This window comes from Bubalus kerabau, chromosome 11 (genome assembly GCF_029407905.1).
Source record: "Bubalus kerabau isolate K-KA32 ecotype Philippines breed swamp buffalo chromosome 11, PCC_UOA_SB_1v2, whole genome shotgun sequence".
NCBI classification, from domain to species: Eukaryota; Metazoa; Chordata; class Mammalia; order Artiodactyla; family Bovidae; genus Bubalus; species Bubalus kerabau.
The window spans coordinates 109,569,845-109,585,448 of NC_073634.1; the positions used below are offsets into that span (position 1 = coordinate 109,569,845).

General features: G+C 46.4%; 1 protein-coding gene across 2 annotated transcripts in view; it reads left to right on the plus strand.

Annotated features, from left to right (window-relative positions):
• The window catches only part of CACNA1B (calcium voltage-gated channel subunit alpha1 B), a 210,061-nt gene that overhangs the window by 43,717 nt on the left and 150,740 nt on the right, over nt 1–15,604 (plus strand). For both annotated transcript variants that reach the window (XM_055541721.1, XM_055541722.1), the window contains exons 5-6: nt 204–356; nt 2,483–2,673. In XM_055541721.1, the coding sequence (XP_055397696.1) occupies nt 204–356; nt 2,483–2,673 (344 nt within the window). The remainder of the gene's footprint in view (nt 1–203; nt 357–2,482; nt 2,674–15,604) is intronic.

Sequence of the window (15,604 nt, forward strand, 5' to 3'; positions counted from 1 at the left end):
TTCCGCTTCCCCACCACTCCCTCTCTGTCCCCCGCTTTGAGGGCCCAGCTCTGTCCTTTGGCCTCATGAACACTCATTGCTCCACACTTGGCCCAGGACTCAGCCCTGCCCACCCAGGCTCTTGCTGTTCTGTCCACACCCCAGTCCACTCCCTGCTCTGCCCACTGTGTGCCTGACCTGCCTGCTTCACCTGCTCTGCCCAGGTTTGCAGGTGGTGCTCAAGTCCATCATGAAGGCCATGGTTCCGCTCCTGCAGATTGGGCTGCTTCTCTTTTTCGCCATCCTCATGTTCGCCATCATTGGCCTCGAGTTCTACATGGGCAAATTCCACAAGGCTTGTTTCCCCAACAGCACAGGTGAGGCCTTGAAGTACCTGTCGGACCCAGAGGAGGACCACAGACTCATTCATCCTGGAGAGATTCACTGTTCTGGGCCCTGAGGGGGCCTTCTAGGTGCTAGACAAAGGAAGTGGACCCAGGCAAGAATGTGATAAAGGCAAACACACGAAGTAGTTACAGAAGTTACTGTAGTAACTTCTAGGAGGGAAACAAGAAAGGTATCTGAAATAGAATGATTTGGGGGCCTGTTTCACAGACAGTAGCCTGGGGAGGCCTCTCTGTCAGGGTGATAGTTGGACAGCGACCTGAGTGTGGTGAGAGGGGGCCCATCAGCAGCCTGCCAGAAGCTCTGGTTACAAGGACTTGTAAGTGTGAAGGGCGAGAGTGAGAAGCAGTGAGTGGAGGGGCTTCACGTGGGTTCAGGCCGTGGTAGGACTCTGAATCTTATTCCTAGAAAAGTGGGAGGACAATGGGGCCTTGAGTGAGCGCTGGTACCCTCTGATTGTTCTGGCTGCTCTGGGGAGGCAGATCAAACAGGGGAGAGTCAGAGAGTCAAATCTCAGTCCAGGAGAGATGGATGGAGGCGGGGGCCAGGCTGTTTGGCAGTTGGTATTGTTTTAGTCACTAAGTAGTATCTGACTCTTTGTGACCCCAAGAACTGTAGCCCGCCAGGCTCCTCTGTCCATGGGATTTCCCAGGCAAGAATACTGGAGTGGGTTGCCATTTCCTTCTTTAGGGGGTCTTCCCAGACCAGGGATGGAACCCAAGTCTCCCGCACTGGCAGGCACGTCACGTTCCTTATCACTGAGCCCCGGGGAAACCTGCTTGGCTCTTAGACTCTGTCATGTTCTGGGTGTGTTTTGCAGTGTGGCCTGCTGGGCCATCTGGGTTTTCTGGGCAATTGTATGTGGAGGAAGAGAAAGTGAAGAGTTAAGGGTGACACAAAGGTTTGTGTCTTGAGCTACAAACACGTTAAAGGAGAAAACCTGTATGATCATCTCAATAGAGGCAGGAAAAGGTTTTATTAAAGTTTAAATCATTCATAATTTTAAAAACCCTCTTAATCAAACTGGAAATAAGGGGAATTTCCTTAAACTACCTAAAATTCCCTTCAGACATCATACTTTGTCATCAGTCTTGAGAGCTTTTCCTTTGAAGTGAAAAAAGAGATAAAGGCACACACGGTCACCTCTGGTCCATCTAGCCTTGGTGGTTGTGGCCAGTGATGTGAGGCAAGAAAAAGAACAAAAACTCTAAGAAGAATGTGAAAGGAGGAAATGAAACTGTCATTATTCACAGAGAATACAATTGTCTACAAATAGACAAACAATGACTTTCCGGTTTTCTTTATGAGCATTTATTAAGATAATTGGAAGAAAGGAATAAACTTGTGTGATCAGTTTTGCCTTCTAAATCTGGGAATATTTGCTTCCCATCCTAGCTATTCCTAAAATTTCCCCTATCCTGGTAGGAGAGCTTTTCCATGTGTTGTTATCATTTTTTAAGAATAGTTTTTTCTTTAGGTTTGGGAGGGAGGGACTAGCATGAGCTGCTTGCCTCCTTATTCCAGAGGTTAGCCCTGGCTTTCTGTGATTTCTTTAGCATCTCTTGGTGTGGCTCCCGGCTGCCAGCAAGAGCGTGTCCCCTTTGCTGGGGCCAGTGCCAGGAGAACTGGGCCCTGAGGCCCAGCCATGCTCTGGGCCTGTGTTGGTCAACCTGCCTGAAGAGCACCAGGGCTGCAGGGCTCCGTCCAGCTTGGTTCTGGCTCCAGAGTGACAGGCAGACCTACGTGTTGGGAAAGTCTGGGTGGAGGTTTTGCTGTGGGACAGTTGGGGTGGTGGCGATAGGAAGAGTAGGAGGTTAGGAGTTGGTTGTTTTTGATTTTAAGGTGAATGAGTTCTCAACATATTTACATAGTGATGGGCAGTTTCTGTGGGGAAGGGGAGGTTGACCAGCTGTTCCTGAGAGGGTGGGTCTGAGGCTGGGGCTGAGGATGGAGACAGGGCAGGTGCAGCGGTGGCAGGAGGCAGTTTCCCTTGGTGCCTGATCCCTTTCTCCCGTGATGAGGTCTGGGCCTCGCAGTCCCAGCGGGGTGCAGAGCTCGGGGTTCCTCAGCGCAGCCCTGCCTGCTCTTCTCCTCGCAGACGCAGATCCGGTGGGTGACTTCCCGTGCGGCAGGGAGGCCCCGGCGCGGCTGTGCGAGGGCGACACTGAGTGCCGGGAGTACTGGGCGGGCCCCAACTTCGGCATCACCAACTTCGACAACATCCTGTTCGCCATCCTGACGGTGTTCCAGTGCATCACCATGGAGGGCTGGACTGACATCCTCTACAACGTGAGTCGAGTCTTGGTCCAGGAGCTCCTGGGCCCTCTTGGGGCGAGGCTTCTGTCCAGCCTCTGGCTGCCTTCTCCCCCCAGGATGGAACACAGGCTCCTTCGGGCAGCTCCCCTGCAGGGCCACTGACCTGGGTTCTGGAGTCTCCAGGCAACTTCTGTTTTGAAAGTGAAGGTGAGGGCTGGGTGGTGAAGGTTAGAAAAAACAATTCCAGAGGAGGTGGACCTGCCACTGCTGGTGACGAGAGCCCTGCGTGCAGACGTGGGAATGAGGCTTGGAGAAGCTAGTTAACTCGTTCTGCTGCCTCGTGAACGGGAGGAGCAGGGCCGAGGTGCAGGGAGGATGCACTGATTGTGCCAGGGTCCTGGGGGTGGGAAGTGGGGTCTGGGGGATCCTGGGGGTGGGAACCAGGGTCCTGGGGGTGGGAACTGTGTTGTATACCTTTGTTTGCTTCCCTCTGAGTCTCCCTCCTGCTCTCCTGCCCTCCCTCCCCGTCTTCCCTGTCGTTAGGACTCTAGTCCAGCCCAGCAGTGTAGGGTGGTCTGGGGGTTGGTGCTTGTGGACAGAAGCTGGGTATAAGGCCCTCTGGGGCTTCCTGATGACCTGTCTCATGCCTGCCTCCCCTCCACCTGAGGCTCTTCTTGGGGACTCCTGGGTTGCTCTCGGTGTCTTTTTTTATGTGACGACCCCCTACCCCCACAGAGCTACGCTCTAGAGTCCTGTGATCGTGGGCACGAGAACAGTTACGTTAGAGGGGGTGGAGGAAGACAGTGCATTTGAAACAGGAGTTCTGGAAGGTCTGGCTGGTGGATTGCTGTGTCTTGGTAGCTGGAGGGTGTGTTGTGCCCGGGAGCTGTGGAGGGGACTTGTGGAGTGCAAGCCTGTCGCTTGTGCCCTGGGGCGGGGCTCGGGCCGCCAGCCTCTGGAGTAGCCACGTGCTTCTGGCATGAACAAGGATGGGAGGGACAGGCTGGAGTCCTCTGCTCTGTGACTCGTCTTAGAGTTCATGGAGACTTGGTGGGTCTCAGGGCTGGACATCTGGCAGTGCTTGGTAAGTGCCGGCTGGGCAAGAAGGTGGCAGAGGGTGAGTTATGGAAAAGCTGGCCCGAGGTCCACTGAGCCAGAGCCCTCCTTGGAGACAGAGTCGTGTCTGATGACAGGCTTGGTTTGATCAAGGGAGAAACAGAGACAAGGGCGGTGATGAGGAGCTTGGCCATTCTCTCCCTGCAGCCAATCCAGGAACAATTTCCACAAAGACAAACCCTAAAAATAGCTGGAGATGGCCACATCCCTGCCAGCCCCACCGAGCGGGGCACTGCATGAGCCGTGGGACTTGGCCACTGCCCAGGTGACTCAGCCTGGTGGGCCTGTGCCCCCAGGGGAGAGGTGGGTGGGAGGCGCTGGTCGGGAAGGGCCACAGAGGCTCCCCTGACATGTATTTCCAGGGGGCACACTGGGAGCAGACGCTACAGGCACAGTGGTGGCAGGAGGCTTTCGATAAGTAATGCCAGTCAGTAACAGCAAGTTCAGTGAAGGGAGCAGGAGGGTGAGGGGCAGGGGTGGCAGGTCAGGGGCGCTGGGAAAGCAAGATCTGTGGGGTCTGGGAGCCAGACATGCAGAGCCTGCAGGACAGTGCTGGGGAGTCTGCAGGGCACCACCATGCCATGCAGGGTGTGGGCCATGAGCCTGGTGCCCGGAGCCCGTGGCTGAGAATGCTGAGTCTGCTCCACACGGAGGGGTTACGGGGCCAGTTGCTGGAGATCAGACAGGCTTTGTTCTCTTCTGTCCGCACCAGGAGTTGAACCCAGGTCCTCGGCAGTGGAAGCGCAGAGTCCTAACCACTGCACCGCCAGGAATGTCCCCAGAGAGGACATTTGAAGAGCATTCTCTGGCAGGAGAGGCTCTTTCCCCACAGCCCAGGGACGGGGCATTCGTGGTTGCCTCAGACAAATGCTCCTTGATGGAGCCTTCGAGGGGCGGCACCTCAGGCCTGCGCATTGGGCTGGGGGGCTAGGGGTGGGGGGCTGGGGCTGGGGGGCGGTAAGCACCTGTGCCGCCTGGGGAGGGCAGGCCGCCCGGCGCCTCACGAGACTGGCTGCTGAGGCGCTGGCGGTGGCGCAGGCAGGTCCCCGTCTTGAGGAGAAATGGCCGTCTGGGTTCTGAGGAGTGTGGTCAGACGGGTCCTGAAAGAGCCCACACAAGTGTCTTGTGAGGGATGAGTCAGCTGCGAGTTCCTGCCAGGCTGGGGAGGAAGGTTATCTTGGGACAGTAGGCCCCCCGCCCACTCCTCTGCGTCAGCAGCGCTGGGGTCAGAGGCCCTGGAAGGAGGGACAGAGCGAGGCGTGGTGGGCAGAGAGGGCTGCGCTGTCCTTTCCCTCTGAAAGCAGCCAGCTGTGCAGGCCCGCGGAGGAGGGACGATGGTCTCGGTGAGAAGCACGGCAGCTGGGACGGGATGCTTAATTACTGAGTTCAGCCTGTGTTTTCTACTTGCGTTGATCGTCACAGGACCTATCCACATTTTCATCCCGGGCTGTGACTATGTTCAGAGGGCCCCTAGGCGGTAAATAATGTGGGTTTATGGTTAAGCACGTGTGGTTTTGCATCTGATCACTGCACTAGTTTTGTGAAGATCTGAGGAAGGGGCCTTCAGATATGCAGGTGGAAAGCTCCATTTTGAAGTTAGTGCAGACCGAACTTGTTCATTGGTTCAATGTGATGCTTAATGTGAAAGAAAGAGGGATCAAAGATGCTGTGACTTGAGCCATTAGGAAAGGTGGTGCCTTTTACTGAGAAAGGTGATTGCGGAATTTTGTTTAGCAGAATGTTGTGGTGGACACTGAGAACTCTGCTTTGTCCCTAGGAAGCTGAACACACTGTTTCATCCAAGTGGAGGTGCTGAGTATGCAGTTGAGTGTATGAGAAGGGAGTTCGGGGGGCAGCAGGGCTGAGGGTGCATGTGTGAAGCCATGGGTAGTGTTTCAAATTACAAGACAGGATGCGATCGCCCAGTGTGAATGTGTGGAGCTAGAAGCAAGATGGCTAAAAATGGAGCTGTGTGAGCCTTTGGCTGTCAGGAGACTTCCAACATGCAGAAGCCAAGTAGGAGAGAAGGAGCCAGAGAAGAGCGCGAGGCGGGCCTGGGGGGAGCCGGAGCCCCCGCAGTGTGCCGTGTCCTGGAAGCCGAGCACAGCGTTTCCAAAGTGATTCCAGACCAGCTGTCGCCAAGAAGTCCCAGGAGACGGGCAGTTAGTGGGAACAGAGCCTCGGAATTCACAGGTTAAAGGGGCCAAGATTGAAGGTGAGGATGGGAGGGCCGTGAGGCATCTGCAGGGACATGTGGGAACTGGCTCTCTTTTTAAATGAAACTTTTTATTTGTGGTAAGGTGGGTTCACATGGAGTTGTAAGAATTAATACAGAGAGAGCCCATGTATGCTTTGCCAACAGCCTGCAAAACAGGCGACTCCCAGAACAGGACGGTGACCCTGCTGCGGCAGAGACAGTGTCCCGTCGGCAGGGTGTCCCGCTGCCCTCTGAGGGCCACGCCCACCTCTCTCTCGCCCTCATCCCTGGTCAGCGCTTGCCTTTTGCCACATCGATAATTCTGCCTTTTCAAGAATGTTATGTAGATGAAACCAGACCCTGTGTGATTTTGGGTATTGGTTATTTTTCCCTCGGCATAATTCTCTGGAGACACATCTGGAATGTTGCATGTCAGCAGTTTCCTCACTTTTCTTGTTTTTTGCTGAGTGGTCCCCAAGGTGTGAGTGGACTTCAGTGTTCAATACTCACCTGTTAAAGAGCGTGTGTGTTGTCTCTGCTTGGGCTTATCATGAATAAAGCTGCTCTACACGTTTGTGGGCAGATTTAAAAAAAAAAAAATTTGTTTATTTTTGGCTGTGCTGGGTCTTTGTTGGGGTCTAGTCTCCAGTTGCGGTGCCTATGTTTCTTGTTGCGGTAGCTTCTCTTGTTTGGAGCACGGGCTCCAGGCTGTGCAGGCCTCAGGAGCTGGGAGAGTGCGCTCCGTGGCTGTGGCGAGTGGGCTCAGTAGCTGCAGCTCCTGGGCTCGAGAGCAGAGGCTCAATAGTTACTTGGAATCTTCCTGGATCAGAGATTGAATTCGTGTCTCATGCATTGGCAGGCAGATTCTTTACCACTGAGCCACCAGGGAAGTCCTGTGGGCAGGTTTTTGTGCAAATGAAAGTTTTCATTTCTCTGGGTTAAATGCTCAAGAGTGCAATTTCTGGGTTGTATGTTTAATTTTTTAGGAAACTAACATCTTTCAAAGACCTGTATTCTTTTGGATCCACCAGCAGTGTATGAATAATCTAGTTTCTCTGTCTCCTTACTGATATTTGGTGTTTTTAACTTCAGCCATTCTGGCTATGCAGACATGTATCATCATGGGTTTCCCCGTGGCCGATAATGCTAAGATCTGCTCATGCTGATTTGCTGTTTGTGCGTCTTCTTCAGTGAAATAGCTCTTCCTAGCTTTAGCTCATGTTCTGGATTGTTCTTTTGCTGTACAGTTTATATATATATTCTAGATATGAATTGTTTGTCAGATGTATGGTTTGCAAATATGTTCTCGAGTCAGTAGCTTGTCTTTTCATACTCCTCACTTGACCTGTGAAAGAACATACCTATTTAATTTGGATAAAGTCCTGTTTAGTGGTTTTTTCTTTTGTGGACTGCGCTTTTGGCATAAAATCTAATAACTCTTTGCCTAGTCCTAAATCAAATATTTTCTCCTATATTTTTTCTAACATTTTTATTGTTTTACATGTAAGTCTGTGATCCATCTTGTGTTAATTTTTGTATAAAGTGTGAGGTTTAGGTTGAGGTATGCTCCCCCCCTGCCCCCTCCCTCCCTCCTTCCCTTTTTCTTTCTTTCTCTCTCCCTCCCTTCTTCCTCCTTTTCTCTGGGTTTTGGACATCCAGTTGCCCCAGCAACACTTGTTGAAATGCTGTATTTCCTCCATTGAACTGCTCTTGCACCTTTGCAGACAACCCAGTGGGCATGCGCGTGTGGGTCCATCTCTGTCCCAGTGAGCTCTGTGTCTGCCCCTCTGCTGGCGTCACGCAGGCCTCAGTGTTGTAGCCATACTATAAATCTTTTAAACCAGATAGATCCCTCCCGTTTTATTCATTTTGGGAGCATTGCATCTTTACTGTACTGGCTCTTTCAATCCATGACATGGAGTATCTCTCCCTTTATTTAGACTGTCTTTGATTTCTTCAATCAGAATTTTATAGTTTTCAGCATACGAGTCCTGTATATGTTTGTTAGATTGTAAATGGTGTTGTAGCTTATATCTTGGTGTCTATATATAGTTTCATCGCTAGTATACTGAAATACGGGTTTGCTAGGTGGCACAGGGGTAAAGAATCGTCCTGCCAAGGCAGGAGGCACAAGAGTGGAGGGTTTGATCTCTGGGTCGGGAAGATCCCCTCGAATAGGAAATGGCAACCCACTCAGTATTCTTGCCTGGAAATTTCCATAGACAGATGAGCCTGGTGGGCTACAGTCCCTAGGGTCGCAAAGAGTCAGACATGACTGAGTGACTGAGCACACAAACATATAAAGAAATACAACTGAGTTTTGTAACTTGATCTTATATTCCTGACATTTCTGAACTCACTTATTAATTCTAGGAGATTTTTTGGAGATTCCTTGGGATTTCCTATATAGATAGATGTGTCATTTGTAAATAGGAATGATTTCTTTTTTTCTGACCTGTATGCCTTTTATGTTTTAATTTTTTAAAGTCTTCATTGAATTTATTACAATATTGCTTCCATTTCAAGTTTGTTTTTTTTTGGCCATGAGACATGTGGGGTCTAGTTCCCTAAGCAGAGATAAAACCTGTACCCCCTACACTGGAATGCGAAGTCTTAACCACTGGGCCACCAGGAAAGTTCCCCTGTATGCCTTTTATTTTCTGGCTCTTGCTTGCTTTCAGTGGCTAAAACGTCCACCATGCAGTAATTAGCTTAGAGCAGTGAGAGCAGGCGTGCTTCCCGTTCCCCGAGGCGCGGGGGGAGCGCTCCGTCTCACTGCTGAGGTGTGATGTTAGCTGTCAGCTTCTCTGCAGATGCTCTTTACCAAGCTGACTCAGTCCTTGGATTCCTGTTTTTTCTGAGAGTTTTTATCATGAATGGGTGTTGAGTTTTGTAAAATACTTTTTCTGCCTTGGTATGATTATGTGATTTTTTTCCTTTAGCCTGTTAATGGTGGATTACACTGATTGACTTTTGAATATTGAACCAACATTGCATTCCTGGAAAAAAGCCATATGCTCATGGTACACAATTATTTTATGCACTGCTTAATTCCATTTGCTGATATTTTATCAAGGCAGCCTGTATACATATGTATCATTGATTTACAGTGTCGTGCCAGTCTCTGATATACAGCAAAGCGACTCAGTTATATGTAATTACATTCTTTTTATGTTCTTTTCCATTACAATGTATGACAGTGTATTACTGAGATATAGTACAGTGTATCACCGTACCACACCTTAGGACCTCGTTGTTCATCCATTCTAAACCCTATAGTTTTCACCTGCCAGTGCCCACCTCCCAGCACACCCCTCTCCCGCCTCCTGCTCACAAGCACAGTCTTACGTCTGTGAGTCTGTGTTTGTTCTGTTGTTGTTGTTCACTTGCTGAGTTGTGTCTCACTCTTTGTGATCCCATGAACGGACGCACACCAGGCTTCCCTTTCCTTCACTATCTCCCTGAGTTTGCTCAAACTCATGTCCGTCTAGTCAGTGATGCCATCCAACCATCTTATCCTCTGTCACCCCTTTCTCCTCTTGCCCCCAGTCTTTCCTGGCATCAGGGTCTTTTTTTAATGAGTTGGTTCTTTGCATCAGATGACCAAAGTATTGGAGCTTTAGCAGCTGTCCTTCTCATGAATATTCTGGGTTGATTTCCTTTAGGATTGACTGGTTTGATATCCTTGCTGTCCAAGGACTCTCAAGAGTCTTCTCTAGCACCATAATTCAAAAGCATCAATTCTTCAGTGCTCAAGCTTCTTTATGGTTCAACTTTCACATCCATTTGTGATTGCTGGAAAAACCATAGCTTTGACTATATGGACTTTTGTTGGCAAGTAATGTCTCTGACTTTTTATTACACTGTCTAGGTTTGTCATAACTTTTCTTCCAAAGAGCAAGCGTCTTTTAATTTTGTGACTGCAGTTACAGGCTGCAGTGATTTTGAAGCCTAAGAAAATGATGTGACACTATTTCCACTTTTTCCCCATCTATTTGCCATGACGTGATGGAACTGGATGCCATGATCTTTGTTTTTCTGAGTGTTGAATTTTAAGCCAGCTTTTTCACTCTCCTCTTTTACTTTCATCAAGAAGTTCTTTAGTTCGTCTTCACTTTCTGCCATAAGGGTGGTGCCATCTGCATATCTGAGGTTGTTGATATTTCTCCCGGCAATTTTAATTCAGGCTTGTGAGTCATCCAGTCCGGCATTTCTCATGATGTACTCTGCATATAAGTTAAATAAGCAGGGTGACAATATACAGCCTTGACGTACTCTTTTCCCGATTTGGAACCAGTCCGTTGTCCCAAGTCCAGTTCTAGCTGTTGCTTTTTGTCCTGCATGCAGGTTTCTTAGGAGGAGGTCAGGTGGCCTGGTATTCCCATCTCTTTAAGAATACTCCGCAGTTTGTTGTGATCCACACAGTCAAAGGCTTTAGCATAGTCAGTGAAGCAGAAGTAGAGTCTTTTTTTTTGAATTCCCATGATTTTTCTATGATCCAGCGGATGTTGGCAATTTGATCTCTGGTTCTTCTGCCTTTTCTACAACCAGCTTGTACATCTGGAAGTTCTTGGTTCACGAACTGCTGAAACCTCAGTCAGTTCAGTTCAGTCGCTCAGTCGTGTCTGACTCTTTGTGACCCCATGAACCGTAGCACGCCAGGCCTCCCTGTCCATCACCAACTCCCGGAGTCCATCCAAACCCACGTTCATAGAGTTGGTGATGCCATCCAATCATCTCATCCTCTGTCGTTCCCTTCTCCTCCTGCCTTCAGTCTTTCCCAGCATCAGGGTCTTTTCAAATGAGTCAGTTCTTCACATCAGGTGATCAAAGTATTGGAGTTTCAGCTTCAGCATCAGTCCTTCCAATGAATATTGAGGACTGATTTCCTTTAGGATGGACTGGTTGGATCTCTTTGCAGTCCAAGGGACTCTCAAGAGTCTTCTCTAACACCACAGTTCAAAAGCATCAGTTCTTTGGTGCTCAGCTTTCTTTATGGTCCAACTCTCACATTCATACACGACTACTGGAAAAACCATAGCTTTGACGAGATGGACTTTTTTGGCAAAAAAACACCACACCTTTGTTGGCTGAAGCCTGGCTTGGAGAATTTTGAGCATAATCTAGCACGTGAAAAGAGTGCAATTGTATGGTAATTTGAACATTCTTTGGCATTGCCTTTCTTTGGGATTGGAATGAAAACTGATCTTTTCTAGTCCTGTGGCCTCTGCTGAGTTTTCCAAATTTGCTGGCATATTGAGTGCAGCACTTTCACAGCATCATCTTTTAGGATTTGAAGTAGCTCAGCTGCATCCAGCTGAACTACTTCACTCATCCAGCTGAACCACCTCCACTATCTTTCTTTGTAGCAATGCTTCCTAACTAAGGCCCTCTTGACTTGACACTCCAGGACATCTGGCGCTAGGTGAGTGATCCCACCATTGTGGCTATCCGGGACATTAAGAGCTTTTCTGGACGGTTCTTCTGTGTATCCTTGCCACATCTTCTTCATCTCTCTGCTCCTGTCGGGTCCTTGCCATTTTCGCACTTTATTGAGCCCATCTGTGCATGAAATGTTCCCTCGGTATCTTCAGTTTTCTTACAGAGGTCTCTATCTAGTAGATAGGTTCATTTGTTCCATATTGTAGATCCCACATGTAAGTGGTATCATATGAAACTTGTTTTTCTCTTTCTGACTTACTTCACTTAGTATGATAAACTCTAGGTCCATTTGTGTTGCTGCAAATGCATTATTCATTCTTTTTATGGCTGAGCAGTGTTCCACTGTATATGTATGCACCTCTTCTTTATCCCTTCATCTGTTGTTGGGCATTTAGGCTGTTTCCATGTTTGGCTGTTGTAAATAGTGCTTCTGTGAGCATCCAGGTGTGTGTATCCTTTTGAATTAGAGTTTCGTCTGGATGTATGCCCAGGAGTGGGATTGCTGGATCTTATGGTAATTCTATTTTTAGTTTTCTGAGGAACCTCCTTATTGTTTTCCACAGTGGCTGTACTAACTGACATTCTCACCAGCAGTGAAGGAGGGCTCCCTTTTTTCCATGCCCTCTCCAACATTTGTAATTTGTAGACTTCTCAGTGATGGCCACTCTGCCGGCGTGAGGTGGCAGCTCGTTGTAGTTCGATTTGCATTTCTCTGATGATTGGTGATGACGAGCTTCTTCTCATGAGCCTACTGGCCATCTAAATGTCTTCCTTGGAGAAATGTCAGTTGAGGTCTTTTGCCCATTTTTGACTGGGCTGTTTGTTTTTTTATTGTTGAGCTGTTTGTATAAGCCCTTGACTGTCACATCATTTCCTGTATCTATATTGATGATGACTTTTGATTATACTTACTTTTCTTTCTTTCTTTCTTTCTTCTACTTTTGTCTGTTCTTTTTTTTTTTTTTTAAATAAGGATAATACAAGTTTTATAAAATGAACTGGGAAGTAATTCTTCCTGTTCTATTTTCCTAGAAGAGATTGCATATAAGTGGTGTTAATTTTTAAAAACCATATGTAAAATAGATAGCCAGCAGGAGTTTGCTGTGAGATGCGGGGAACCTGGAGATGATGCTTTGTGACAACCTTGAAGGTTGGGAGGGGAGGGTGGTGGTAGGGCTTATAAGAGGGAGGGGATATGTGTATACCTATGGCCGTTTCTTGTTAATGTATGGCAAAAACCATCACGATATTGTAATTATCCTACAATTAAAAATAATCTATAAAAAAAGATTGCAGAAAGGAAACAATGCTTGGTAGAATTCCAGAATCTGGGCCTGTTGTCACTGTTGTTCAGTCACCTAGTTGAGTCCGACTCTTCCCAGCCCCGTGGCCTGCTGCATGCCAGGCTTCTCTGGCCCTCACCATCTCCCAGAGTTTGCCCAAGTTAATGCCCATTGCATTGGTGATGCCATCCAGCCATCTCACCCTTTCTCTCCCTCTTCTCCTTCTGCCTTCAATCTTTTCCAGCATCAGGGTCTTTTCCAATGAATCAGCTATTCACATCAGGTGGCCAAAGTATTGGAGCTTCTGGGCCTAGAGATTTATTTTTATTTTTTCAAATAATGATTTTATTTTTATTCAACTACTATAAAATTCATCAAAGTGGTGAATGGCTCAGTGCATGTTGTATGTTCACAAGATTGTGCAGCCAGCATCATCACTAATTTTTGAAGATTTTCATCAACTAAAAAAGAAACCCTGTATTTATTAGTAGTCACTTCCCATTCCTCCATTGCCCTAGCCTCTGGCAAACACTAATATATTGTGTCTCTTTCTATTAGTCTATTTCAGACATTTCATACAAATGGACTCCTACAAGATGTGGAATTTTGCGTTTTTAAGGTCCCTCCATGTTATAGCAAGTACCAGCATTTCATTGCTTTTATTATCAAAGATGATTCCGTTGTGTGGCTGTACCCACTTCTGTTTGTATTTCATCAGTTGGACATTTTTGGGTTGTTTCCACTGTTTTACATTGTGAATAATGTTGCTATGGACATTTGTGTACAAATTTTTGTGTGGAATATGTTTTCATTTCTCTTGCATGTGCACCTAAGAGTGGGATTTCCGGGTCACATGGTAACTCCGTATTTAACCTTTTGAGGAACTTCCAAACTGGTTTCCAAAGTGGTTGTAGCATTTTACACCCCCACCAGGAGTGTACAAATGTTCCAAACGGTCCACATCCTCACCGGCCCTTGGGCTCCCAGGCGGCACTCGTGGTAACGGGCCCGCCTGCCGATGCAGGAGGTGAGGGCTCGGCCCCTGGGCCGGGAAGGCCCCTTGGGGCAGGACATGGCACCCCACTCCAGTACTCTTGCCTGGAAAATGCCATGGGCAGAGGAGCCTGGGGGGCTGTAGTTCATGGAGCTGCAAAGAGTCAGACATGACTGAGTGACTGAGCACACACATACACGTCACCAACACTTGTCTATCTTTTTAACTTTAATCATCCTAGTAAAATTTATTTTTAAATTTAACTGGCCAACCATGAAGTGAAGTGGTTTCATTTTAGCTTTGATTTGTATTTTCCTAATGACTTATGATGCTGAGCATCTTTTACATGACTATATACCATTTTATATCTTCTTTAGAGAAATATGTATTCAGATCCTTTGCCCACTTAAAGATTAGGTTGTCATTTTGTTATTGACCTGTAAGATTACTTTATACATTATGAACACTGGACCCTTACCAGATATTTCAGATGATTTGCAAATATTTTCTCACACTTCATGAAGTATCTTTTCACTATTCTGATGGTGTTATTTGAAGTAAAAAAGATTTTTATTTTGTTGAAGTCCAATTTTCCTGTTTTCCTTTTCACTTTTGGTGTCATATCTAAGAATCCTTTACCTAATCCAGAGCCATGAAAATTTACTCCTGTGTTTTATAGTTTTGGATCATGTATTTAGGTCTGTGATCCATTTTGACTTCATTTTTGGTGTGTGGTAGGGTCCAATTTAATTTTTTTGTCTTTGGATAGCTACTTGTCCCAGCACCATTTGTTGGAAAGCGTATACTTTCCCCACTGAATTGCCTTGGCGTATTTATTTTTTTTTAAATTTACATCATAAATATAAGGGTTTGTTTCTAGATCATCAAGTCTATTTCATTGATCAATATGTCTGTGCTTTTGTAGGGGAGGTTTTAAAATCACAATATAACTTTTCTTAAGTTATTGGACTATATTTTATATTGGGTGAGTTGTAGTAACTTGTGTTTTTGGGAAAATTAATCTATTTCATCCATGTGGTCTAATGCATTTAGAGTTGTCTGTAGTATTCCTTAATTATCCTTTAATGCTTATTGGGTCTGTAGTGTGGTGCCCTGTTTCATTATTGATATTGATAATTTATATCTTCTCTTTTTCTTGGTCAGTATTGCCAGAGGTATGTCAATTTGACTGTGTTTTCAAAGAGCAAACTTTTTCAAAAATTGATTTTCTCTATTGTTTGTATTTTCAACTTTGTTGCTTTCTGTTTTTATCTTTGTTGTTTACTTTCTTCTACTTGATTTGGGTTTGTTTTGCACTTCCTTTTCTAAATGCTTCAGGTGGAAGCTTAGTTTATTGATTTGAGACTTTTCCTTCTTTTGTAAAGTGTTTAGTAATATAAATTCCTTCTTACAGTTGCTTTAGCCATGTCATTCAAATTTGATGTCTTATATTTTCATTTTCATTCAGTTCAATATTTTATAATTTCCTTGAGGATTCCTCTTCGATACATACATTATTTAGAATTGTTTGCTTACTTTGTGTTTGGAGAGTTTCCTATCATCTTTCTGTTATTTGTCTCTTGTTTGATTTTATTAGGGTTAGAGAATATACTAAATTGGAAAATTTTTTCAATTCTTTTAAGTTTATTGAGACTTGTTTTATGGCCCAGGATATGGTCTGTCTTTACATATGTGTCGGGTACACTTGAAAAGAATGTTTGTAAAATGTTATTGTGAGCTGTGTGTATAAATGTCAGTTAAATCCTGTTGGTTGATGGTGAGTTCTTTTATGTCCTTGCTGACTTTCTGTCTAGTTGCCTTATCAATTTTTGAGAGGGAGGTGTTGAAGTTCCCACTGTAATTGTGCGTTTGTCCATTTCTCCTTTCAGTTCCGTTGGTTTTTGCTTCACGTGTGTTATGGTTCCTTTCTTG